The sequence below is a fragment of the Daucus carota genome, chromosome 7 (assembly GCF_001625215.2).
Source record: "Daucus carota subsp. sativus chromosome 7, DH1 v3.0, whole genome shotgun sequence".
Taxonomy (NCBI): Eukaryota; Viridiplantae; Streptophyta; class Magnoliopsida; order Apiales; family Apiaceae; genus Daucus; species Daucus carota.
Window position 1 is genome coordinate 7,420,789 of NC_030387.2, and position 24,840 is coordinate 7,445,628.

General features: G+C 33.3%; 4 protein-coding genes across 5 annotated transcripts; 3 read left to right on the top strand and 1 right to left on the bottom strand.

Moving 5' to 3' along the window:
* The first annotated feature begins 3,500 nt into the window (after positions 1 to 3,500).
* On the top strand, positions 3,501 to 7,510 carry LOC108195929 (uncharacterized). Of its 2 annotated transcripts, none has more exons than XM_017362946.2 (4): positions 3,501 to 3,753; positions 4,019 to 4,389; positions 5,341 to 5,578; positions 6,822 to 7,510. In XM_017362946.2, exons 2-4 carry the CDS (start codon positions 4,057 to 4,059, stop codon positions 7,205 to 7,207), a joined length of 957 nt encoding a protein of 318 aa, XP_017218435.1. In that variant the 5' UTR covers positions 3,501 to 3,753; positions 4,019 to 4,056; the 3' UTR covers positions 7,208 to 7,510. The 2 variants fall into 2 exon arrangements, with proteins under 2 accessions (XP_017218435.1, XP_063937318.1); XM_064081248.1 differs by having other exon boundaries at positions 3,508 to 3,753; positions 4,026 to 4,389.
* A 148-nt stretch (positions 7,511 to 7,658) lies between these two features.
* Positions 7,659 to 9,812, top strand: LOC108195927 (alcohol acyl transferase 1 allele RGa). The gene has a single exon (XM_017362945.2). The coding sequence runs from the start codon at positions 8,282 to 8,284 to the stop codon at positions 9,725 to 9,727; it is 1,446 nt and encodes a 481-aa protein (XP_017218434.1). The 5' UTR covers positions 7,659 to 8,281; the 3' UTR covers positions 9,728 to 9,812.
* A 4,441-nt stretch (positions 9,813 to 14,253) lies between these two features.
* On the top strand, positions 14,254 to 17,982 carry LOC108195926 (serine/threonine-protein kinase PCRK1). The gene is made up of 5 exons (XM_017362944.2): positions 14,254 to 14,390; positions 15,586 to 16,293; positions 16,560 to 16,817; positions 16,953 to 17,072; positions 17,197 to 17,982. Exons 2-5 carry the CDS (start codon positions 15,622 to 15,624, stop codon positions 17,752 to 17,754), a joined length of 1,608 nt encoding a protein of 535 aa, XP_017218433.1. The 5' UTR covers positions 14,254 to 14,390; positions 15,586 to 15,621; the 3' UTR covers positions 17,755 to 17,982.
* A 548-nt stretch (positions 17,983 to 18,530) lies between these two features.
* Positions 18,531 to 22,721, bottom strand: LOC108193774 (uncharacterized). The gene is made up of 9 exons (XM_017360590.2): positions 22,456 to 22,721; positions 22,314 to 22,376; positions 21,940 to 21,995; positions 21,358 to 21,451; positions 21,098 to 21,158; positions 20,133 to 20,214; positions 19,545 to 19,600; positions 19,069 to 19,132; positions 18,531 to 18,913 (listed from the first exon to the last, which is right to left on the bottom strand). The coding sequence occupies exons 1-9, from the start codon at positions 22,567 to 22,569 to the stop codon at positions 18,850 to 18,852; spliced, it is 654 nt and encodes a 217-aa protein (XP_017216079.1). The 5' UTR covers positions 22,570 to 22,721; the 3' UTR covers positions 18,531 to 18,849.
* Between the last annotated feature and the right edge of the window lie 2,119 nt (positions 22,722 to 24,840).

Below are 24,840 nucleotides of genomic sequence, written 5' to 3' on the forward strand. Positions count from 1 at the left end.
AGGATTCTTTGGCCAAAAATGGAATAAATAGGCCAAAAAAGAACGTGCACTGGTATGGTGCAGATCCTATTTGGTCTAAACTTTCAGTAGTTTAGTGCCTAGTAAGATATGCGATTGATCTCTCTCCAAATATTCAGCGGTCTTTGGCAAGAAGCTGATTGATCTTGAAGCAGTGGTTGGGGATGGACTATTTTCAAAAGATGTTACTTTGGGCAAAGAATTATCATGTTATTTTATAATTTAATGACAGAAAAATAATAAAATATCAGATATCAAATAATTGTTTTCATAAATATAATCATCAAATTATGGATTCAGACATATTTGAGTATTCATCCTCAATTGAATCTTGAATTTTCCTCCAACCTCATCAATCACGATCCTGACCTCGGCTCTTGATACCATTTGTTAGGGATAAAAATATGAGATTCAACTTCTAATGCAAAGAGCACACACAACAATATATGACGTGGAAAATCCACGTCCCAACTTGTATTATTAATCAGAACCGTTATCAATAATACAATCAACCAAATCTGGATACTCAAGCCTAACAACACTCAATCATCTACTCGCAAGCGATACCTAAGCCTACATGTTGAGCACACCTAACGACACAACATGATTATGTATATATACCCATCTCAAACTTAGTTAAATCAAAATCTAATTCTAAAATACCCAACTCCAATTAGAATAAAATTCTGAAATCTAACTCAAACCAGAATCTAATTCATATTATTGGGTCAATACCCAACAATCCTTCCCATAAGTATGACAAATACATAACTTTTATAATAATTGTCTAACATACAATTATTATCCATATATGTTTCGGATCACCCAAGCCCATGTTGCCATTGTAACGGGCAGATACCTAACATAAAGAGCAACCAAATTCACAACATTCAAAAGTCTTATGCAGACACTACAAAAATCCGCATAAAAGAAAATCACATAAAGTATTTAGTTGAGCTATGCAAATCCTACAAATTGGTAATCGTATATTAGTACCCAATTTATTAGTCGATGAGCAATAAAAAGAAAAAAAAATGGAAAAAGAGAAAGTAACTGAAATTTGGAATTAAACAAGACATATATTCCTAGAAAGAGTAAATGAAAAAGATTATGAACATCATGAAAATCAAATTCAAATACAAAAACTAAGGTGATATATATTTGTAAAGACAGATGATAATCAGATGCATCCTCTAATGAAAAACCCTCATAATATGCATCCTGGAATAGAGTAAACTTATATGGAGTCCACATTTATATCGAAGTCTTGGAGTCCATATTCTTCAAAATTGGATAAAATATAATCTGGTGGTTCTAATTTTAATTTTGTTATGTATTATTTTTAAACATCTGACAACCTGAAGATTATGTTCAACACCGTAATCAACATGCATAACGGTTACAGTACTTTATAAATCACAGAACGCTTTGTCCTACAATATTATTGAGCAGAAATAATTATTGTAATGATTATGAAAGTTAAAAGATACTAATGATTAATTGATAATGATGTTTAAGATTACCTATAAATGTTAAATTATAAATTTTTATAATCAAAAGTATTATTTATGATAAAATCAAAAAATTATGACTGATATTCCAAGACTTCGATTAAAATTGGACTACCTAGAACCTAAGAGCATCTCCAACCATAGAAAGTCCTTAGCTAAAATGTGGGTTGGCATACCAAAAGTAAAAAAATTTAGCCAACCCCTCGAAAAACTCACACTCTAACCATACCTAGTTGTTGTCTATAATTTTAGTCAACCTTCTATGGATGATTAAATTTGTCGAACCTCTACAGGTCTGTAAGAAATCCGCAGGATGATTGCACATCATTTATTACCATATTGAACTGATATATTATATTTTAACAATCTAAAATATTAATAACATATTATTTTTAAATTATAGCCAACCAATATAGTCAATACCATAGAAGCACAATATATTACAGGTTCAACAATTTTACATAATGTCTTGCAGGTCCAGTTTAGCCAACGCCATTGGAGATGCTCTAACTATGCTAAAATAATAAACAAATATAAAATCAAAATCAAAATTTCTAATTTAAAAAAAATCAAAGAATATGTAATAAAATAATATCAAAAATCATTTTATGACGGTAGAGCTTAAGAAGTTGGTAGGAAAATCATATGAAATGATTTTAGAATGCAAATTTCAGATACAAACCATAAGGAGGCTACAAGATCAAATGTCGACATAAATGATAAGAAAATACATAATAATGTGACATAAAATCTAAATTTATAGAACATCATGAATTGTGTATAAATATATAGAAAGACAAATTGATAATAATACCAAGTTGATGAAGATCGTGTATGATTTGATTGTTCTTTCATTTTTAAAGATTGGATTGAGAAAATCATGTTCACGGTTTTACTAATTGTGAATCTGAATTGGGAAAATTCAAAAGGATACTGATCCTCTATCTGCTTTTCGGGGAGAATTAAATTGCTTTTTTGTTGATTGTTTTTTTGACAAACAAAATTTTATTAACTTTCAGAATCAACCTTCAAAACTACATCCACACCGATCGGAACAGACCTCCTATCGAAGACTCGATATGGAAATGAATATGACACTCAAGCTAACTCATGAGTTGACATATTAGCAGATCGTTTGATAAAACGCAAAAAAACTATGAATAAGCCTTGGAGCATGTAGCTGCATTCCATGACAACACGTCCAAAGGAGACAATATAGATACCTTGCTTCGAATAACTTGGACTGAAACCAGCGAATCTGATTCCACTATAACATTCATCCAACCTGTGTCCTCAATCCAACTGAGAGCCTCTTTAATGGCCATGAATTCTGCCATCACCGGAGAGACCATACCATATAGACAGATTGTTTTTGCTTGAATCAAATCTCCTTTATCATCTCTAGCTACCATCCTAATCCCAGAAGCATTAAACTCCTTAAACGTCGCTGCGTCCATTGATACCTTGATTTGTGACTTCCGTGACTTTAAACATGAGCTCCATCCTCTTTCATTAAACAAATAAAATAAGCAGTGATTTTATTTTTTTGGGCCATACTCCATTGAACAAGGTATTGTTTGGTGTTAGCTATCATGACATAATGTGAGTATACTTTTGATTTTATTTCTATTGATTGTTAGACAGAAGTGAATTGGGGCGGAGAGTAGTAATCTATTTTATAATTCGGGTAAAATCATCAACAACTATAACTGATGTTCTTAAATAGATATAAAATTACCAAACTAATCTTTTCTATATAAAAGAGGGAATATATTCATGATTAGAAAACAACTCAATATTCATTCAAATTAAGCAAAATAAAGCTGATTGATTTTTCGAAGATAAGATAGAAAGATGAGGCCCAACAAACAAAATATATAACAAAAACCCATACTGGACATGGGCTTTTAGGATTAGCACTCCAACAGGCCTGTCTTACATGTATCTTTCAATTTCATATCTCAATATATTACTATCTCCGTATATTATATCTCTCACCCGAAAACATACCTTCATCTCATTTCTTCCCAGCTCATCCAACCCTAATAAGCACACAACCTCATCCCCCCACACATATACATACAATACATACACATATAACAGTGTTATATTCGTGTATATAGGCTTGTTTTTATTTCTCTCTTTAACCAAAATCTCACCTTAATTTATCACCCTTTTACCCTTCTTTTCGATCCATCCACCTCTTTTTACAGTTGAAAAACAGGTATGAATTTATGTTTTAGTCTTGTTTAATTCAAGATTGTGTGTGATTTTTATGTGGGCTTAGTCTAATTCACCTTGATTTTAGTTAACGATTGCTTTTTTATCATCTTTTGTTATTAGTTAGTGTTGTGTTTGAGTTAGATCTTCTTGATCTTTGTTAGAATCCTTATAATCGTGTTAATCTTGGAACCCCTTTATGTTATTTTGTGTGTTTGATTTGTGAATTTTGATGGGTGTATTTTTAATCTTGGTTTGTTTTGGTGTAGAATAAAGGTGTGATTTTAATCAAGTTGAATTGCGAAAAATGGCTGGAGGTGGGAATCGGAAGGATGATTCTGTTGTTTTGAACAGCACTAATGTGTTTGCAGCTCTTGGAACTCTAAGGAAGAAGAAGAAGTCTGATAAGGAGCAAGGATCTTCGAAGAGCGGAAAAAGTGGTTCGAAGAAGAAGCAGGATAAGAATGAGCCTGAGCCTCAAGTGTTTTGGGCTCCTGCCCCTCTAACTACTAAGTCTTGGGCTGATGTTGATGATGAAGATGACGATGATTATTATGCCACAACTGCTCCGCTGCCTGTTTGGGCTGGAATGGAAGGCGATCAGACTGAGAAGGCTAAAGAGAGCTTAACCCCTGTTGAGGTTTATTTCGCGCACTTTTTAATTGAATTTCTGTTAGGATTCATGTGGTCTTGAATGCTATTCAGTTATGCTTTTGTCGTTTTCGTGTCGGATAAATGATCTTGAATGTTTTTAGTTGCAGTTTTTGTCGTATTCGTTACGTGGATGGAATTGTTTATCTTATTTCGGATAAATATTTGTTTACTTGTTTCTTATGCAATGCTATTAATGTTCAAAAAACAAAGAAGGATCTTCTATCAACGATTTGCATAAAAGGATCTTGCTTTATGGAATACTTATGTGACACGTGCTTGATTTTTCTTCCCCTTTGGTGTCACATTGCATAAAGGCAGATGTTGCCATTTTGGCTATACGTGCAGTAACCAAAGTATGGTCAAGTAAAATTAAAACTGTAACTGGCAGTTAGTTTTAAGAACATTTATCTTATTTTTAGCGGAGTTTTCCAGTTTATCATTTACTACTCCATGGAGGCATTAGTTATTGTGATGTCCGAACTGCATCTACACCTCAAGTTCCTTTATGTTTAAAGCACAATGATCTATCACCACTAAAGAGTATGAGTATATTGCTTTCTGCCTACATCACCCAAGCTCCTCCTTAATTCCTCGATGTTGGTACAGTGCGACTTTCTAGTCATGAGTTTATGATGTGCTATTTTACCTGCATAAAATATATAATATGAATATATATATATATATATATATATATATATATGTATATATATATGTATATATATATATGTATATATATATGTATATGTATATATATATCTTGTTACAGTTATCTTTGTTTATGTCCTACACTTCCACAGTTCCACTAGGGAATTATTGCATGCTTATTAAATAATATGGTATAAATACCCCATATGTGCTTTACCGTATATTACAATTTTCTACTTGATTGTCTGAATCTTGTTTCCCAACTTGAGGCTGTGACACTTTCTGACTTCAGGAAAGTGAAAGTGAAGAAGAAGAGGTTGATGATGAAAATGAAGAGGAGCATGAACATGAGGTTGAAGTGCCAGCAGAGAAAGAGCCTGTTGTTGAGAAACCTGTGGAGGCACCTAAAGACACTGACAGGCAACTTTCTAAGAAAGAACTCAAGAAAAAAGAGCTTGCTGAACTTGAAGCTGTTCTTGCAGAATTGGGTTATCCAACATCCGAGGCCAGTGGCCAAGAAGGCTCCCGTGGTGAGCATTACAAAATTTACGTAGCTTCAACTTATGTGATTATGTGTCTTTTTTGTATAATGGTGATTGCATTTAATTCGTTCTGTAATTTTCTTTTATTATTTTTTTTCCGAGTTGAGTAATGTACGGCAAGAAAGCAGGGATTCTTTACTCACCCGCCGCACCGCACCACACCGGGCACTCAATTCTTGGGTGCTCGGGAATTCTTGTTAATGATTAATTCTGTGATTAGTTGAGTACTCTATCACTTAAATACCTTGTAATGTAATAATTGTGTTATTAAATAATTGTATTGTAAATTGTTAAGGATATTGAACTTATTTGATTATCTGGTTCAAATATGAATTTAACTCTTGAAATCTATGCAAAATATATTTTTAGTATATTAATATTTGCCGAAACCCCTGCACCTGAATTCCCATTACTTCTAAATTTGCCCAATTCCTGTTCCCGCACCATCACTCATGCTTCCTAGATGTACGGTAGTGCAATTACAAGTTTTCTGGCTGCTATTGCACGCACATAGACATAGTGTTTTATTTAATGCCACTTTCCAGCTGGTGATACGTAAAGAGCCATGCCAATGACATAGTAGTATAATGCTAATCCTTTTTAATTGGACTATTTGGATACTAATTCAATATGGCAAGATGACATTATTAATTTAAATGGCCTTTCAAAATAGATAACTAACATAAAACATCAGTGGCATATAGATTATCATCCTTTGAATTGTTGCTTGTTACTAATTTGCATAACCATTTTATCTTTCTTTTTTTTAATTTTACATCCCTTATACGCACAATTTGGATATGATGCTTAGAGTGCCCAAATTATGTCAGTTCTTATGATGTCCATTTCTTTTTGTTATGCTAATTTAGAGGTTCCTAAAGAGTAATTAGCAAAGGCACATCTCCCAGTTTAAGCCACTCATCTTTTGTGCTCCATGAGATGTGTTTTTGGTGTCTTTTAATTGCAGTGAAGTATTTGGTTTTATTGGGATAAAAGGTCATGTGTTCTGATTTTAACATTAATGAAGGTCACAGTTCGTAAAATTGACCAAATGATATGCATTGGTAAAACAGGAAGCATTCTCCAAAAATGGGTGAACACCAGGATTACATATATTGTTTGACCTTTATTGTTGCATTAACAACTATGTTTATTGTCTCTTATATGTTAGCTTATTTAAGTATTACCTTTCCACAAGATAATTATGTTGATAACGAATTCCACTTGTCAGGGACTGCACAAGAGAAGAAGGCAGAGAACCCCAATGCTGACCTTGAGAAGAAGGAAACTAATGCACCAAGTGAGAGCAAAAATGCAAAAAAGAAGAAGAAGAAAGACAAGGCTTCAAAAGAGGCTAAAGAACAAGCTGATCAAACTAATGGTGCGGAGTCTGGAAATGCTAAAGATGAAACTGCTGGAACTGAGAAAGCTGATCTTCCATCCGGTGTTGATGTGAAAGCAATTAAGAAAGTCGCTTCCATGAAGAAGAAAAAATCAAGCAAGGAGATGGATGCAGCTGCGAAAGCTGCTGCGACTGAAGCTGCTGCTAGGAGTGCAAGGTTGGCTGCGGCAAAGAAAAAGGAGAAGAACCACTACAACCAGCAGCCTGTGCGCTAAATCATTTTGTGAGTTCGATGTCAGAATGTATCCTCTTTGTTCATTTGTGGAAATGAAACAATAAACAAAAGAGTCTGGTTTTGCTGAGATGCTTTTGACATAGCAGCTTTTTATTATCTTGCAGAGGAAAAAATTATGGAACTTATAGTTAGGATTAAGTAGGTTTCTGCAATGTTTTTCATCTTTCGTTTTGCTGAACAGTCTTTCCTTTTCTTTCTTTCTTTCTTTTTTTTCTGTAGAAACTAAATGGATGTTACTCAATCATACCTTTTTTGGCTCCAGTTATTTGCTGGTTTCTTTGGACACCGAAATTAGTCTTTCCATCTGTTGCATTTGGCTCCTGTTTTTTGCTGGTTTCTTTGGACTGAAATTGGTCTTTCCATCTGTTGCATTGTGCTGGTGGGGATCTTTAAGTGATTTCCTGTCAATCTTTGATCTGTTCATCATTCGTGCTTGTTTTGCAAGTTCATTGTCTTTCTTGCATACCTTCAGGACCATGGTATGGACTGGATTAAATCGAGTCGAGTATGAGTTATATGTTGTGCTATTCGTCTAGTTGACAATTTATATCATGAGAAACCCCTGGACATGGGTAAGTGTGTAGTCACAAATGTAGCAGGGAGAAAGTGTCCTGAAAATGTGTATGTGATGACTTTTGGCTTGTATTTTGTATGTGAAGATTTGATCTGGTAGCTACCAAATTGTCTGTCCAACTGTATGCATGCCTCAACAGAGTTTCTGGTGCAGTGTTCATTCTGAAACTTGGTATCAGAAATAATTCTTAAAAAATCTGCATTCCTGTCTAAGTTTTTCTTCTACTTGTCTTGTTTTTTTTTATCTGCTATATGTCCCAATGTGAGACATGTATTTGAAATTACATCATTATATGTGTGGTTATGATACATGTTTTCTTTAGGATTTTATTTTTTTAAAGCTTGTAGTTGATCAACCCTCCTGATTTCCCTTCATGCAAATATAGCCTCAAAAGAGTAAAGATCATGCCATCCAACAACATCATCTTCTTTCCACCAAACTAGCACTTAAACCCCTATAAATGTGGCTCAACATCTTTGCATGTATTTCTTTCAGTCAAGAAGGGGCCCTCGTCTCCTACAAAATGCTGATACCTGGCATGAATGTCCTCATAACACTACAATGGCCCCATATATCCAAGAACTCAATGTCCCTCACCTCGATATTCCCCTGAGCATAGACCATATCTATCCCGTTCTCCCTGCTAGCCCAATTGTTGCTGTACCTGGTGACAGCCTCTTCCTTTCTAACCTCGACGACGTGATTGGTGCTCGAGTTTTCACCCCAACAGTTTACTTCTATCGTTCCAACAACCTGCTTTCCGAGCAAGAACCTGTCACAAAAATACTGAAGGAAGCTCTTGCCAGAGTTTTAGTTCCATATTACCCCTTTTCAGGTAGGCTCAGGGAGCGGGACGATGGTAAGCTAGAAGTATATTTTGCACAAGAGCAAGGTGCCCTTATGGTTGAAGCTCATTCTGAATTGCCCTTGTCTAGTCTCGGAGATCTTGTTGTGCCTAATCCTGCTTGGAAAACGCTGATATATAGATTCCCCTACGAAGAACCTTACAAAGTCATTGATATGCCATTGGTAATTGCACAGGTAACAAGATTCAAATGCGGAGGCTTTAGTCTCGGGCTTAGAATTTGCCATTGCATATGCGATGGCCTCGGGGCAATGCAGTTTCTTGATGCCTGGGCGGCCACAGCCAAAACAGGGAGATTGATCACAAATCCAAAGCCCTGTTGGGAGAGGGAAGTGTTCAAGCCTCGTGTCCCACCTAAAGTAACATTTCCACACACTGAATACATGAAGATTCAAGAGGGCTCTAGTCTCACAATGAGCCTCTGGCAAACCAAACCTGTCCAAAAATGTTACAGAATCAGTCGAGAGTTCCAGACTCGTCTGAAGAACAAGGTGCAGCCGGATAACAGCTCCGGCTGCACCACGTTTGATGCAATGGCAGCGCACGTATGGAGATCATGGGTCAAAGCGCTAGACGTTAAACCACGCGATTACGAGCTGAGGCTCACATTCTCAGTAAACGCCCGATCAAAACTCAAACTCAGTTCCCTGAAAACAGGGTTTTATGGTAATGCAGTATGCTTAGCATGTGTGACAAGCACAGTTACTCAGCTTGTTGATGGGCCTCTCTCGAGCACAACCCAACTAGTCCGCGAGGCCCGGTTAGATGTTTCCGAAGAGTACGTGAGATCCACAATAGATTTTGTTGAGGTGGACAGGCCCAAAAATTTAGAATTTGGTGGAAAGCTGTACATAACCCAATGGACAAGATTTTCCATTTACGAGACAGCAGATTTCGGGTGGGGTAGGCCCATCTATGCAGGCCCAATAGATATAACTCCAACGCCACAAGTTTGTGTTCTGTTGCCTGAAGGGGAGGCTGGTTCTAGTGGAGCTACTGTAGTTTGCATATGTTTGCCGGAATATGCAATTCATAAGTTTAGGGAATTTTTAGATGACTAATAGGGTTAATATCCTAGGTGACCACTTCTACAACTTATCCTAATATATGTTGCTAATCAATGTAATTTGCGGCAACCTTTTGATATATTACCCATGACCGGACCAGTGACTTGATATATTGTTTTAAGGGTTAAATAGCTAATTCACCACTAACCTGACTGGAAATTTACAACTGAGTAATGTTGTTGAAAAAACTTTCAAACGCATCACCAAGTAATTAAAAATTTTCAAAATCATCATTCTCCGTCAGTTCCGTTAAGTAGTTAACGGAAAGTTCAAAAAAGAAATTAAAAAAAACCAAAAAAATCAAAAAAAATTGCAAAAAAATCATGAAAAATTCTGAAAAAATTCAAGAAAACCTGATTTTTTTTTTTGAAAAATGTGAATAAAATAAAAAAAATAAAAAAAATAAAAAAATAAAAAACAAAAAGTTTCAAACCTTTTTTTTATTCTTTTCAATTTTCTAAAACCCGAAAAAAAAACTTGCCACCTAATTTTTTTCAAATTTTTTCAAATTCTTTTAAGATTTTTGAATTTTTTTCAGAATATTTTTGAACTTTAGAATTTTTTTCAGAATTTTTTGAATTTATTATGAATTTTTTGTTTTTGCTCCAAATTTTTCTGAATTTTTTAAGTGTTTTTCAGATTTTTTTTCATTTTTTAAAAAAAATGTTTTTGAACTTTCCGTTAATTACTTAACGGAACTGACGGAAAATGATATTTTTGAAAGTTTTTAATTACTTGGTGATGAGTTTGAAAGTTTTTTCAACAACATGACTCAGTTGTAAGTTTCGAGTCAGGTTAGTGATGAATTAGCTATTTAACCCATTGTTTTAATCATGGTAGACTGGTAGTAGTAAATATATATTATCCATAACTAGAGATTTGATATATTTTTTTCAAATATAATTTTTACTTACTCACCGATACCGCACGACATATATATCATACAAATATATTAATATACAGTTAATGGATGTTGCGCGGCCCAACAAATAGTATCAAAATCAATGATTAAGAAGGTGATCCTTTTTCCATACTCACATATGGCTCTCCAGGATATGCGTACTACACCTATGCTTGTCACGAATATATGTTAAGTTCCGGTGAGATCTTATTAATCAAGAGACCGAGAGACGACAATCTAGATCATTGATTAAATATAAATTTTAATTAATTCATTATACATGAAATAATGACATCATTGTAAATAAATTGAAAACACAGTGACATATTATGTTTTTTGATATATGAATACATTGTGTATCTTCAGATATATGGCAAAAATTTTGATTTAAGGATCTTTTTATATTCAAAAATATTTGTATTTTTGGTAATAAAATCAAGCCATCAATTATCATATAATATGTTACGCTATACACATTATTTTGACACACTGATTATGTGTGTTAAGATTTATTAAACGATCTTTTTTGATCATGATCAAGCAAGGAGTTTTTGAAGGAGTTGAGTAACAAGAAGGTGGTGTTAAGATTTATTAAACGATCTGCAAACAATGTAGCTCATCATATGGCGAGGTATAATTATGATTTTGCTGATTGTATTTTGAGGATGGACAATGCACATCCGGAGTTCAGCAATATTTTGATGAATGATTTGATTAATGAATGAAATCATTTTCTTCTTGGGAAAAAAAAAAATTTCTAGTTGTTATGTAAGTCATACTCCCTCTGTCCCAGTCAATTGTATACGTTTCTTTTTCACTGCTCGACACGCTTTTTAAGGCTCTTATAAAACATAGTTCCACAACTTATTTTTAAGATTTTCTTTTTTTGTATAAAAATATAAATGTTATACTTTTATACAAAAAAAGAAAATTTTAAAAATAATTTACAGAACTATACTATATTGAAGCATTAAAGTCCGTGCCGCGCCCCCATCCCCCAATGTATACTATTGACTGGGACGGAGGGAGTATTCTTTTATGATCAACATACATTAATTAATTAAAAAATTGATGTAAAACACTAACACAAATCTAATATGTGTTTCGAGGAGTACTATGTATACTCACTAAACCAAGACCTATAAAAAAATAAAATGAACAAATACACATTGGTTATGTTTTCAAAGAATGATGATTCTTTGCATTGAGCCCGTTTGGCTGAGTTTATAACTTATAGCTTAACGTGATTTCTTTTATAAGTTGGGAGTTTAAAATATCTGTTTGGGACTTTTTAATGACTTATAGGTTATTAAAAATATAATAATAATTAAAAATGATTTATGGATAATTTATAACTTATGATTAATTTTTATCAAAAAAAAAATTTAAAAATATTAAGCTCTTGTTTGTTTACCAGAAGCAGCTTGTGCTTCTGGCTTCTATTTTTCCTAACCCGTTTGCGTAAATAAGTAGAAGCACTTTTAAGAAGCTTAGAATGCTAACTTTTCTCTCAGAGTTTCTACCTTTTTCTAAATACTTTATTAACTTATTTACTTTTCACTTCTAATCCATTTCTTTACTTTAAACAAACAATCATTTCTTTTAAGTTTACCCAAATGACCCCTAAGTCACTGAAAAAGTATCTCAAACTAACTTCTGACTTCGAGTCAGTTTCTGGTTTATTCATGATTTTAAACTGACTTCTGGCTTATTAAACAAATATACATTTTCAGCTTAAAATTAGAAATAATTTTAAGCTTCAGCTTATAGTTAAAACAAACAGGCTCATTATCTTTGTGGCTACTTGAGATGAGGGTGGGAGGCTGGTGTTAATTCTTAGGGGCAAAAAAAACCCAAATGCTTGATCATGTGTCTCAACATGTTTTATTCAAATTTTTTTGCTATGTATGTCTTATTCAATTATGTTCCTTATACATGGGTATATCTATTTGTCTTCTAACCTTTCAGAAAAAATATCTAATTTATGTTCTCTGTGTTTTGTTTTATTTTTATTAGTGTTCTCATGTGTTTTTTGTGTTGTATTAATATAAATTTTTGATAATTTGATAATTCTGAAAATTTTATATTTAAATTTTTATTCAAAAAATAAAATAAAAAGACATTATAAAATTATATTTTATACGAATTTCAAAATACATCAAAATATAAACAACGTGTTGGAAGAGATGGAGTATCGATTAATAAAGAGTAATTGACAGTTTGCACCATGCAACTTAAGTGGTTTTGTGAATTGGTTTCGTTTTTTATAATGTTGGCAGTATGCAACACACGATTTATAATTTTTAAACAAAGTGCAACCCTTTATCCAACTGCCGTTAAAAGATAACGGTCAACATCTATTGACTAGTTATCTCTAATACCCTTTGTAATAAAACTGCTAAGAAATACAAAAAACAAAATTGACGGAGGTCGGATATAATTCCTAATTATCATGGGATATTAGAAGTAATAGGTACATATTTTATAAGCATTTTGAGTGACTTATGAATAGTGATTTTTGCGTTATAAAAGGAAAGAAGACATAAATGAGTAAAAATAAAGATCAGGAATAATTTTTAGATATTTTATTCATGACCAGAACGAAAAATAATGAATGGAAATCCAGTCGGATTTTTAAAATTTTGATCTGAGCAGTGATTATATAATTGAAGATAAATTTAAGTATTAGCAAATTGGGAAAAATAAAAAAAATACAAAGGGAGCTAAGAGTTAGAATCCACATAGAACTCTGAGATCTGGATCCTTACGGAGGACTCTTAGTTGGATTAGGATTCTAGATACAAGCCTTGACATGGCTAGATGCTCAGTTCTTGAGTTTAAACGGTTCATGAAGCTCACATGTTGATGTTAAATGGTCCTTATATTAATCTATATTAATTTATTATGAAATTAATTAATAAATCAGGTTCCGGGCCCTATTAACTAGGATTTTAATAATCCAATAACAATTAGGAATTATTTCTGACCTTTATAAATTTCATTTTTTGTATTTCTTAGCAATTTTATTACAAAGAGTATTAGATATAACCGATCAATGGACGTAAACCGTTATCTTTTAACGACAATTAAAGAACGTTTTGTATTTTATTTAAGAATTATAAGTTATGGGTTGCATACTACCAATATTATAAACGGTTTGGCTAGTGTGTGCCCATGGGCACATGCTAAGCACTCACATTAATAAAAATGGAGGGTTTTGATTGGTGTGGTTGTTGTATCTGCAGGGGGGTCCACCATTATTAAAGAAGGTAAGCCAATAAAAACCCTCCAATTTCTTAAATTTTGGTGCTTAGTGTGTGCCCATGGGCACACCATAGAAAAATCGTATTATAAAAACATGACCAAATCGCAAAAACCACCTAAACTGCCGGTGCAAACGGTCAATTACTCGCTAATAAATCAAGCTAACTATATACTAGGGGCAGAACGGTGAAATGAGTATTGATTTGAGTTGGAAATAGCGAAAGGGTCGCCCTTGTTTTATGGTTTGTTTGACCAGTGCTACTTCTTCGCCTTTCTTTCTTAAACAAATAAGACTCTCTACGCTTACTTGCCTTTTTTGCTTGCTTTCTTTCTTCATTAGTAGTATTCTTTTGACTTGTTTCTCCTAATTTCTTTCCATTCATTTCCAACCCCCAAACTTTCTTGATTTTCTTTCACTTGTCATCTATAAAGATCCATTCTTTACAGCTCCTCAAGATCAGTGTCCTCTCTTTTACATACTCTGGCTTTCAGGTTTGATGCCTCCTACTGTAGTTTTTGATATGTGTCTATAACTATAGTGTATCTATTAGGGTTTGTGATATTTTTCTGTAATTGGTTCTGTGGAGATCTTTATGTTTTATGCTGAATGGAGTTGTTCATGTTGTAACAATTTGTTTTTCAAGAGTTTTTTTTTTTTTATCAAGTGGTTTATTTTGATTCATTGGACTTGAGTACATATTTTGATTTAGGTTGTTTTGTGATTGTTAATTTGCCAGTTTCTTAGTCTTCTGATCAGATTGATTGCAATGTTTATGTGATTCGTCTTCGTAGTTAAATATTTTATTTAACTGGCGAGTGTGTGTGTATATCTATGCAAAGAAACTGCAGATTTTTTTGTGTAATAAAAAGAAGCCATCTTTAGTTGTTGATGCTAGTTTATATTGGACACTATACCATCATTCATCAACTCAGTTGGCATCATAGTCTTTTTCTTCTTGCTCAATAAAAACTAGTTACTTTCGATACTTCCAAGTTCTTTGTTTGTTTTTTTGTGTGGCTAAATTCGATATTTTCAAGTTACACTGTATGATTTGAAGACTTTTTTTTTTCTTTGTACAATATCTGGGAGAGACTTTTTTGATTGCATTTGGGTAAATTTTAGATTCATATGTGCTGAGTATCGTAAGTGGGTCTTATCAGCATCTTCTTTATTGACACTCCTACTGTCTTATATTGTTTGCTCATTTATTCGGAGTTGGAGAATTGTTTCCAATCTAAACTCATTCTTAAATATTAATTTCTGTAAGTTTATAAAATAGACTATTCTTCATCACATTTTACTTCATTTGAGCATTGCTATATATTCCCACCTTCTGCTTAAATATTATAATTTCTTAAAATTGAAATAAAATGTGATGATCTGTAATCCACAGGAAAATTTAGTACAGAATGAAAACTAACACTGCAATAACGCAAGGATCATTGGTTGTGGAAGGTCATGAATGTTCTTTTTGGACATGATTTCTTAGTGTTCTAAATTACTTTCTTATACAGAAGGTTTTTACAACTTAATATTACAATTTAGGGAGTTCGAAACTCTATATGAAAATCTTTATTTCAGGTAAAATATTATTTTGTTAGTATCCTTTCTGTATTTAGTCTTCTATGTGTTCTTTTTGGCATTTGAGTGTTCTGATGCCAATACATTTAACATTATGTGTGACAGGAACAATTGTGCATTACTGCTTTGTTATCCGAGCTTATGATGGGATGTTTTAGAGTTTCAAAAGGCAAGAAGAAGAGGTCAGAGCAGAATATGTATGTAAAACGAGTTAACCCTCAGGACCATCCACCCACTGCATTGCCAGAACCGCCAACTCAAACTCGAAGTTTACAGTCTGCCCCATCGAGTTTCAGAGACAGGGTTAAACAGCAACCTAATAGCAGCACCAACAGTAGAGCACGGGCTCTATCTGCACCTTCAAGCTTGGATACAGCAGAGCAAGATGCTCTGTCAGTTGATTATGAGGAACAAGAGGGCTCCAAGAGTCGTTTTGGATCAATGAAAGAACGTCAGACCCCAAATCCCATACCCCTTCCTCTTCCTGCTCCTCAAAATGCTTCAGTTATGAAAAAACTGGGGAGTTTTAAGGTAATGAATGCCAGTGGCCAACATAATATATCTGGTCCACTGCCACTGCCTCCTGCATTACCTCCTTCAATACCTTCCACATCTCCTCAAACCCTACCTATTAAAGGAAAAGTGAGGAACTTCTCATATGAAGAACTTGCGACTGCCTGTAATAATTTCTCTGCAGAGCGGTGTTTGTCAGTGGGTCTTTCTTCCACTATATACAAAGCATCCTTTGGTGATGACAAACATGGTTCAAGAAAACTTGACGCTACTGTGACTCGGTTTAAGTCATCAACCCAGGCAATATAAAACATTCATTTTTTGGTGTTTTCAGTTTTCATTATCTCTGCATATACTTCAATTGGGGATATTTGTGCTGCTATATAGCACTGATTAATAAGTATTGTTTGCAGCTATATATTGATTCAAATCTTAGATTATTGACTATATGTTCTTGTTTACAAAATCAATTATCTACATTTTTCTCAAGTATCTTCTAAGTTCTAAGATAAATGATTATGTTATTGACTTCAGGATCTTGTCTTACTATTTTTGTGCTTTAGCAGGGTCAGAAAGAATTTATAAATGAGGTGAATACACTTGCCAGTTTGCAACACCCTTCTATTTGCAAATTACTTGGTTTTCATGCACACGAGGGTTCCGAATGGAGGATGCTAGTGTATGAGAGGTTATATCATGGAAGCTTAGACCTCCTTTTATATGGAAAATCTGATCACCCTCTATTAGATTGGAATGCCCGAATGAAAGTTGCTTCATGTGCTGCACAGGGTCTCACTTTCCTGCATGATGAAGGGCCTTTCCAGGTAATTAAACTTGTATACATTTTCTTTAAAATTGCAACTTATTTTAACTAGGTTGGGATTAGAACTCTATAAATGCATTTTTTTTCTTGCACAATAACCTAGTCCACAAATGAATACATCCTGTTTTTATGACAGGCAATGTTTCATGAATTTTCGACTCGAAATATACAAATCGACAAAGATTTCAGTGCAAAACTATCTGGATATGGTTGCATAAGCCACATCCCTGAGACGTACATATCAAGCACTTCGGTTGTAAGTACTAATTTTACTCAAGATTACTTATATGGTTTTTGTTTCCATTTGACATGGTTTAAGTGGATGCCAATGAGCTTTGTTTTTTCATAAATTTAATCTCTATGCTATGCACTATGTTCAGGCACGGACACATCCTTCAGTCGAGATACCAGAAAAAGGACTGCTCACACCTAAGAGCAATGTCTGGAGTTTTGGTGTTGTGCTTCTTGAATTGCTTACAGGTAGGAGAAATCTTGACATTCACCAAGCCAAGGAGGAGATGAACTTAGTTAAGTGGAGCTGGCCGTATTTATCAGATGATGGTAAGTTGTCACTGATTATGGACCCTCAGCTCAAAGGGTGGTTCCCAGCCAGTGCAGCACGGCAATTAGCTGATATAACTCAAAGATGTCTTCAAACAGATCCGTCAGAAAGGCCAACAATGAGGACCGTTGCTGAACATCTCAAAATGATACAACAAATGAAATTTTCATCCCGGTTGCCTTTGCAAGAGCCAGGATCACATGTTCCCAGAAACATGATGAGATCACCTAGCCTGAATGGTATAATCACGCCAGGACCCCAATTGAGTTTGTCTCCATCACTAACAACCAGATTATCGGCTTCTCAGACGAGTCCACTTGGAATCCCGCATTTTATGTCTCCCCAAAATTTATCTACTGTCAGTGGTAGAATTTGATATATGGAAAGCGAAAATCTTGTGTAGAAGGCTACCAGTTGTTAATACAGAGCGTATTTGCCCTTCCCTTGTCGAGTCATTTTATTGGTTTTTTAAGTGCCTTTACAAAGGGACAAGGGGTGGTAAAATAGTCTGACCTTCCTAATATTGATCTCAAATTTTGGATTATTAAATCTGATTTTTGAATTTTGGATTTATTAAATCTGATTTGTTGAGTTGGGATTTAAATTTAAGTTTTAAACTGGATTTTTTTTCATTTAGATGTCAATAATTTTAATAGCTAACTTTTAATATCAATTAAATAATATTTAGCTTTTGTATATTCGTATTGCTCATGTGGTTGAATTATATACTTTTGTAAATGATATATATATTGGATAGTATATAATAGCAAAATCTTATTTTTTTTTGGAAAAGAAAATATTTTAATTTATCTGAAGTATATTTAGTCGATGATAGGTTTTAATGTTTAGTCGAGGAAAATTTACTCACCGGAAGATGCACATATACTATTAGCAAAATGAATATGAACATGAGTGTTAGTAACTCTCATTCTGTAGCCGAAAGGTAGCTAAAATTCAGAGAGAGTCGATGCTATGCATAAGAGAGATCAACTGTTGCTCTAGTTACCTAAGCTATGAAATTTGCCAGAATAAAGAAGAAAGACATTTTTGAAATTGCTACATCACCCACTGTGTCTGCATGACATTTTAGTGAAAAAAATAAAACATTCTTGATAACAAATATAGTGTTTGGCCCTATGCATTAAACAAAGATGTTAAAATAACGATAAACATAAATCATAACTATGTATTGTTAACGAAAGAAACCTTAATGGACTATGCAGGTAAGCCAGTTCTAAGTAAAAAAATAATACAGAATTTGCTTCTAGCGTAAGATTATTCCCAGATCTGTGCAGAGGATTTTGAGATTATCACCAATGAGATGATTCTAAGATCATGTGTAAGAATTTCTATGATCTTTCATTCTAAATGTCCAGTTCCACAAAAGAGAGAAAAAAAACACTGGTGATGAGGAGCAAGAACACAGCACTTCCAATGATGTTTTCCGTGAAAACTTCAGAGCCCTCTTTGATCATTCAACTTTTGCCACTCCGCCGCCTGGCATGCTGGTCTCTGCAACAGTTTCTTTAACAAACCTGGATGTTTACAAATATTTTAGTCTAAAAAGTTCAATAAACACTTGTACATTTTCACTATTATCTAGTAGAGAATATGGTCCAATAGTCCGGATACTAGGAGAAATAAGCATATAAAAGTATAAGAAGCCCATTGTAAGATATAGAATCAAGACCTTGAGAATTTGTCTCCAGAGGACTGCAATATGAAGATCGAGAGAATAACAGACATGAGTAATGCTGTTTGCCAGAACAGAAAGAAAGACAAATATTAGACACAAGTAAGATATACCACTAATTCCACACTAATTTGCTTGTGTACTTGTAGTAGCTCCAACAAGAACTTTAAAGTTCAGTACGACATACATTTTTAACAAAAAAACCCAGTCATTTGATACTTCAGAGTTCAATTAAATAGATTTGTCAAACAACATCAACAACTAGAAGAAGAGTCTGCCTTGTTAAGCTGCTACTAGTGTGACATATTTGAAAAGAAAATTAAGGATCTTTAAAATATTAAAGGAAATAAAAGCTTCACTTTTCCACACATACTAGCAATGCAAGTGTAAGAACTGGGCAGTACTATTTTATAAGTTGACTCGACTTTAAGTACCAACAACAATTTAAGCAATTTGCAGGAGATAACAATTACCCGATCCAAAGAGGACATAGAACCCAGCTGCCACATCTATCTCAGACTGCTCCTTCCTGTATTACAGCAGAAAATACAACATACAAACATAATATAGCAGCAAAATAACTTATATGGATAAAAAATTTAGAGAGTATTGTGCGGAGCAAAGGATTACATTGCTTTGCGAAGCAGAAAACAATAGATAGTGATTAAAATAATATTTAATGATATTGAAAGATAATTATTTTTCACACTTGAACCCTTGATGCAGCTAAAATCATTGTTGCTTAGTTTGTGTTCCCTTCGATGGAATGAGCATTCAGCCCAGAGTGAATGACAAATTGGTTGGTTGGTTCAAGTGAACTGAACCCGTTCCTTAAGTAATTCATTCTTATTTTTATATAATTTTTATTCTATTCGAAACATGCAGATAAGTCAATTCTGAATCTATCCAATATTTGACAGAGTACATATACAAGCACATATCAAAATGTCATATAGGAAATAAAGACATGCATACATAGGCTTTATACAAGCACATATGCAATTATACAAACAAAGAAATATATGGGCGATTTATGAAATATATGCCAGTGTAGTACCAACCATGTATATCTGACAAGCACGTGTTTTGGCCAATGTTGTGAGTCCCAAAATTGTTTCCTTATATCAGGATGGAGTTCAATATCTGGTCAAAATCAATGAATAAATTTAGTAATCACAACTTTATGCTTGGAAATTTGGGATACTTAAAAATACTTTGTTTTCAACTGATACTTAATAAGTATAGCCATTATTTGTTTATTCCTAAACTAGATGAGGATCAAAAGCAATATACAAAAGTATAACTATAAGACAATATTTTTTACCCAAAACAAATTCTACTTCTTCACAACATTAAAAATAGAATAAAAACTCCTGGAAAGTAAAACAAGTGACGCAAGGGAAAGGAACACCAAAATATTTGCAACAGGTCCTATAGGATCAATTACATCGCGATGACCCATTATGTACAAGTCATTCATCACGTTGACTTATGATCGAAACAAAGCCTAGTTGTCACAGCTCAATTGCGACACAAAAGTTTTGGACACTGGAGCATATCCAATGATAAAAACTCGTATCTAAATTTATCTAGGTGGCACTTTTAAAGATTATAGCCAACTATGTTTGATTGGCTATATTTGTCAAAACCAATGATGCCCTTAGGTATAATTTTACATGAGCATAATTATCGATAAGCCCACTGGAATATATAGTGATCCCCTTGGCTAAAATTTTACATAATCATTTTAAGCCAAATCAATATAGCCACCCATTATACATATTACCCTTGGAGATGGTCGTAGGATGTTTGTGATGAATAAACCGACGACCGGAACTTTTAAAGCATGGTTACATTAATCTACTTGTTGCTTGGCATACTGAATAAAATTATAAGAAATGATGCATCTCTCATATATATATTTATATGTATGTTCTACGCCTGCTTCACTTGTAGAATACTTGCATTATTGTTAATATCAACTCCTAGCATGATTGAAAGGACTAGAGTATATCGGAATACTTACAACGATGAGGCATATCTACAACTTTAGCAGTAACACCGAGCATATCATTTCCTGAGTACCTCTGAATAACCAGCATTACAAGAGTATTATCATCAGACAGCAAAGGAAAATAGTCAACAATTAAATTGACGTTATTCTGATAAAAAACAGATTTTTATAAAGTCAACAGAATTTTTGCAACTTTAACCCAAAAATTAGAATTTCATAAATTAAAAATTAACCCCGATTAGGGCTTACTGGCTTAGCCTTTCAAGAATTACCAGATGCACATCAATCATAGGAACCTCAGTACTTTTCCTATTTATTAAAAGAAGCCAGGGAACAAGAAACTTTTCTCTTCCAACTTGAAATGATCTGAAATTATAAGAAAACCAGTAAACAAAAAGAGGCTGCAAACATAATAGAATGCAAGTTTTAAGTAGTAAGCTACAACAGTAACTTAAGCACATTGGACACCATTTTGCTAAGAATATATATTGCAAAAGACCACCTAGAATCAGACAAATTACGCAAATGATAATTACTAGCATGACTTAAACGGAATAACTAGAACCTGCATTCATATGTCTAGCAACGAGAAAAAAGAGAAAAACCTACACAGCATATTATTTAAAATATCAGATGGAGGCTTCTCTGTATAGAATAGTGTAATAAAATTCCAACGCTAATAAGGTGTTTGATTTCATGAGATACACATATTTTGGAAGAGTATACACACAGATTAAAGGATATAGGAGATATGGCTGAATGATCCTCACAAGTAGACCTCAAACCCCCCAAGCCCCTTACCAGACACATGTAGAATATTACAAGGAGCATTGAATGGATAATAATAGACTTACATCTTATATGGATCAGCTCCAGTATAACCAGTTGGCTTTGGTATAGGAATCAAAACCTATAGAACAAGTCCCATGAATTCAGTACAAACAAAACAAATTAACAGCAGAATAAAGGCCTTTTTGGTGCCACAGCTTATAAGTCCGAAATTACGTAATTCGTCCATTTGTCACACAAAATTAACACTTACTTGGTTAAATTTTAATAACTAATAAGCCATTACTTCAATAATTCGATTCTGACTGAAATAGAATAAAGTTACCTCATTTGCAACTTACAAGTTAGACATTACTGATTGAAGTATCCAACAAACAGAAGCCAAAAAAGCCCTAAATAGTAAAACCCAAAATTGAAAAGTTAAGGGGGAATAGAGTACCTCACGATTGACACCGAAAATGGGACAGTGGCGACCAATCATGTCAGTCCAAACAGTTCTCGTCTGTTAATATCACAAAATCAATCAAACCCACAAAAAGATGGAACCATTTAACACACAAGAGATGGTATAGACTACTTACAGAGTGGTATTGACCCATTTTGCTCATGGGAACGATATCACCTGGCCTATAAGCTTGGGACTGCAATATAAGTAGTGATACCAACACAAACATCACCGCCATCTTCATCTTCATCCTCGACGAACAAGATTTCTTCAAGAAACACTCCTGTTCTGTAAATTCAAGATACCGCTTTATTATTGTGCCATTTCAGACCGTCTAAATTATTATCTTCGCATCTGAACCGGACTCCTGCAGAGAAACCTTAATTACGATTTGGAGCTAAATTGGTAAAAAAAAAAAAAACGAGTGAAAAATGGTTTTTTTTTTTTTACGATGCATACTTGTATGTCTTACAAATGACTATGAACTCGGATTTTCTGGTACAAGAGAGAATAAACCCATCACTTGGGTTAGGGGTCGCAATTTCATATAACAGATCGTGTTCGTGTCAACAATCAGATCGATTTCGGGTCAAGATAAAATCACTTAAAATTGAATAAAACTGAAAATTGAACTTATTAGAAATGAAATCCTAATATTCAGATGGCTATCCAATCGTGCTAAAAAAAGAGGTAAAAATAGATAAAAAAACACGAGTCATATTTCCAATCATATCATTCTAAATTATCCCAGCGAGATATTTTTGTATTTAGTTAATGTTAGGGAAAAAAAAATATTTGATCAAGAAATTTTAAATTATTTTTTTAATTTATTTATAATATTAACTTAATTATTAATTATTATAATATATTCTATATTAAATGTTTAATAACCAGAAATGAATATATTAAATTTAAGAAAAATTCTTGATATCACTAAAGAATCTTAACTTTTCCGAGTAGTGCCATTTGACTTTTATATATATATATATATATATATATATATATATATATATATATATGGTTTTAGTATTGGTTAATCAAATCGCTAAACAAACGTTTATCTTATCATTTTTCATAATTAAAAATTTATTTATTTCATTTAAAATAAATAAGTAGTCATGAAAATTAAATAATAACTAAAATATAAAAAGATACATCTTTATACCTAATAATAGCATTCGTCGGGTTGTTCAATCAGAATAAAACTAGGATGTGAGAGAAAAGAGGGTAACAATGAAATTTTGATGGTGTCATTCCAATCAACTTCATTTCAACTAATTTTAATCATAAATTTATATTTCATTTTCATATTCTTGAGTACTTTATTTTCTTGTCACTCATATTTATGTATTTATATAATATACACGGTATATTATTATATTACGTGTTTATGTAACGTTCTTAGTTAGACTTTTTGATCTGCAGAATGAATGACAATAATAGAATTTTGAGGTTTCTTTAGAAAGTTGTGGAAGTCAATGTTAAAGTAGATACAGAAAAGTCTAATTTAATGGTTATTATTATTGAATATGAGGACGAAGTAAGAAAAAGCATATGAAGTTGGATTGTCGTTATCTTTCTTTTTTGGTTATGAAGGGCTTGGAATACCACATCTCAGTTTACTTTTAAAAAGGTGAAGAGATTGAAAAAGGAGGATACAAAGTCATGACGTAATCTGCACAGTTAGGGGATCCTCGAACTTGGAGTAAGCACAAGTTTGACCATAATGTACGTATTGATTCAAATACCTTCAATTTCATAGAAAGTTTCAATTCCACCATTTGATGAGGTTGAAGGTAAATTCCACAACTTTTATGCGTTTTACTTAATCATGTTACTTGTGTTAAATCGTGACGTTGCATGTACTTGGAATAGCCATTTACTTGTATCCTTAAATTTTACTTGATAACAGGTATTAAGATTATGTGCATGGTCAAAATATCCACAAGACAAGATGTTGGACTTACCACGAATGATGATGATCTTTGATCTAAAATCACTAAACTTGTGAAATATATAATTAATATTGTACCTATAAGCTGTTAGGCCTACATGTCTAGACCAAGAGAGTATGAAGTACAAAAAGGTAAGTCGCGGTTCTTTCTGTCTTTGAAATCCAAAATTTGCTCTTCCGATGCTTGATAGATATCGATTATCCCTTGTAGGCATGCCATTAGGGCCATGCTCACTTGAAATAAGGTGTTCCTTGATGATAAGTCAAATACTTCATATAATTTTATATAAGTATTGCAGCTGATCAACAAATGTCAAACTATCTGTAATATTCATTGATCAGGTAGCCCGTTAATGGATGAGGTATTTTGTAACAAGTTAAGCACTTTTCATTTTAGCAATGGGCATAATAAGTTGATCAATTGATGTAGTTATATTTAATCAATAGATGTGTAATTAGGATGACAAATTGTAAATATTCTAAGTTATGTAAATTGCTCAAGTGCGATGAATATCAATGATATAACAAGCTATCAATAGATGAACAATAATGATTCATCAACTGCTA

Excerpts from the sequence above, each read along its gene's own strand:
- LOC108195929 (XM_017362946.2), top strand. The coding sequence starts at position 4,057 with ATGGCTGGAGGTGGGAATCGGAAGGATGATTCTGTTGTTTTGAACAGC. Across the intron at positions 4,390-5,340 it reads AGAGCTTAACCCCTGTTGAG|GAAAGTGAAAGTGAAGAAGA; the intron begins GTTTATTTCGCG and ends TTCTGACTTCAG. Across the intron at positions 5,579-6,821 it reads TGGCCAAGAAGGCTCCCGTG|GGACTGCACAAGAGAAGAAG; the intron begins GTGAGCATTACA and ends TCCACTTGTCAG.
- LOC108195927 (XM_017362945.2), top strand. The coding sequence starts at position 8,282 with ATGTATTTCTTTCAGTCAAGAAGGGGCCCTCGTCTCCTACAAAATGCT.
- LOC108195926 (XM_017362944.2), top strand. The coding sequence starts at position 15,622 with ATGATGGGATGTTTTAGAGTTTCAAAAGGCAAGAAGAAGAGGTCAGAG. Across the intron at positions 16,294-16,559 it reads GGTTTAAGTCATCAACCCAG|GGTCAGAAAGAATTTATAAA; the intron begins GCAATATAAAAC and ends GTGCTTTAGCAG. Across the intron at positions 17,073-17,196 it reads ACATATCAAGCACTTCGGTT|GCACGGACACATCCTTCAGT; the intron begins GTAAGTACTAAT and ends CACTATGTTCAG.
- LOC108193774 (XM_017360590.2), bottom strand. The coding sequence starts at position 22,569 with ATGAAGATGAAGATGGCGGTGATGTTTGTGTTGGTATCACTACTTATA. Across the intron at positions 21,996-22,313 it reads TTTTCGGTGTCAATCGTGAG|GTTTTGATTCCTATACCAAA; the intron begins GTACTCTATTCC and ends CTTGTTCTATAG. Across the intron at positions 19,601-20,132 it reads GTGCTTGTCAGATATACATG|GAAGGAGCAGTCTGAGATAG; the intron begins GTTGGTACTACA and ends GCTGTAATACAG.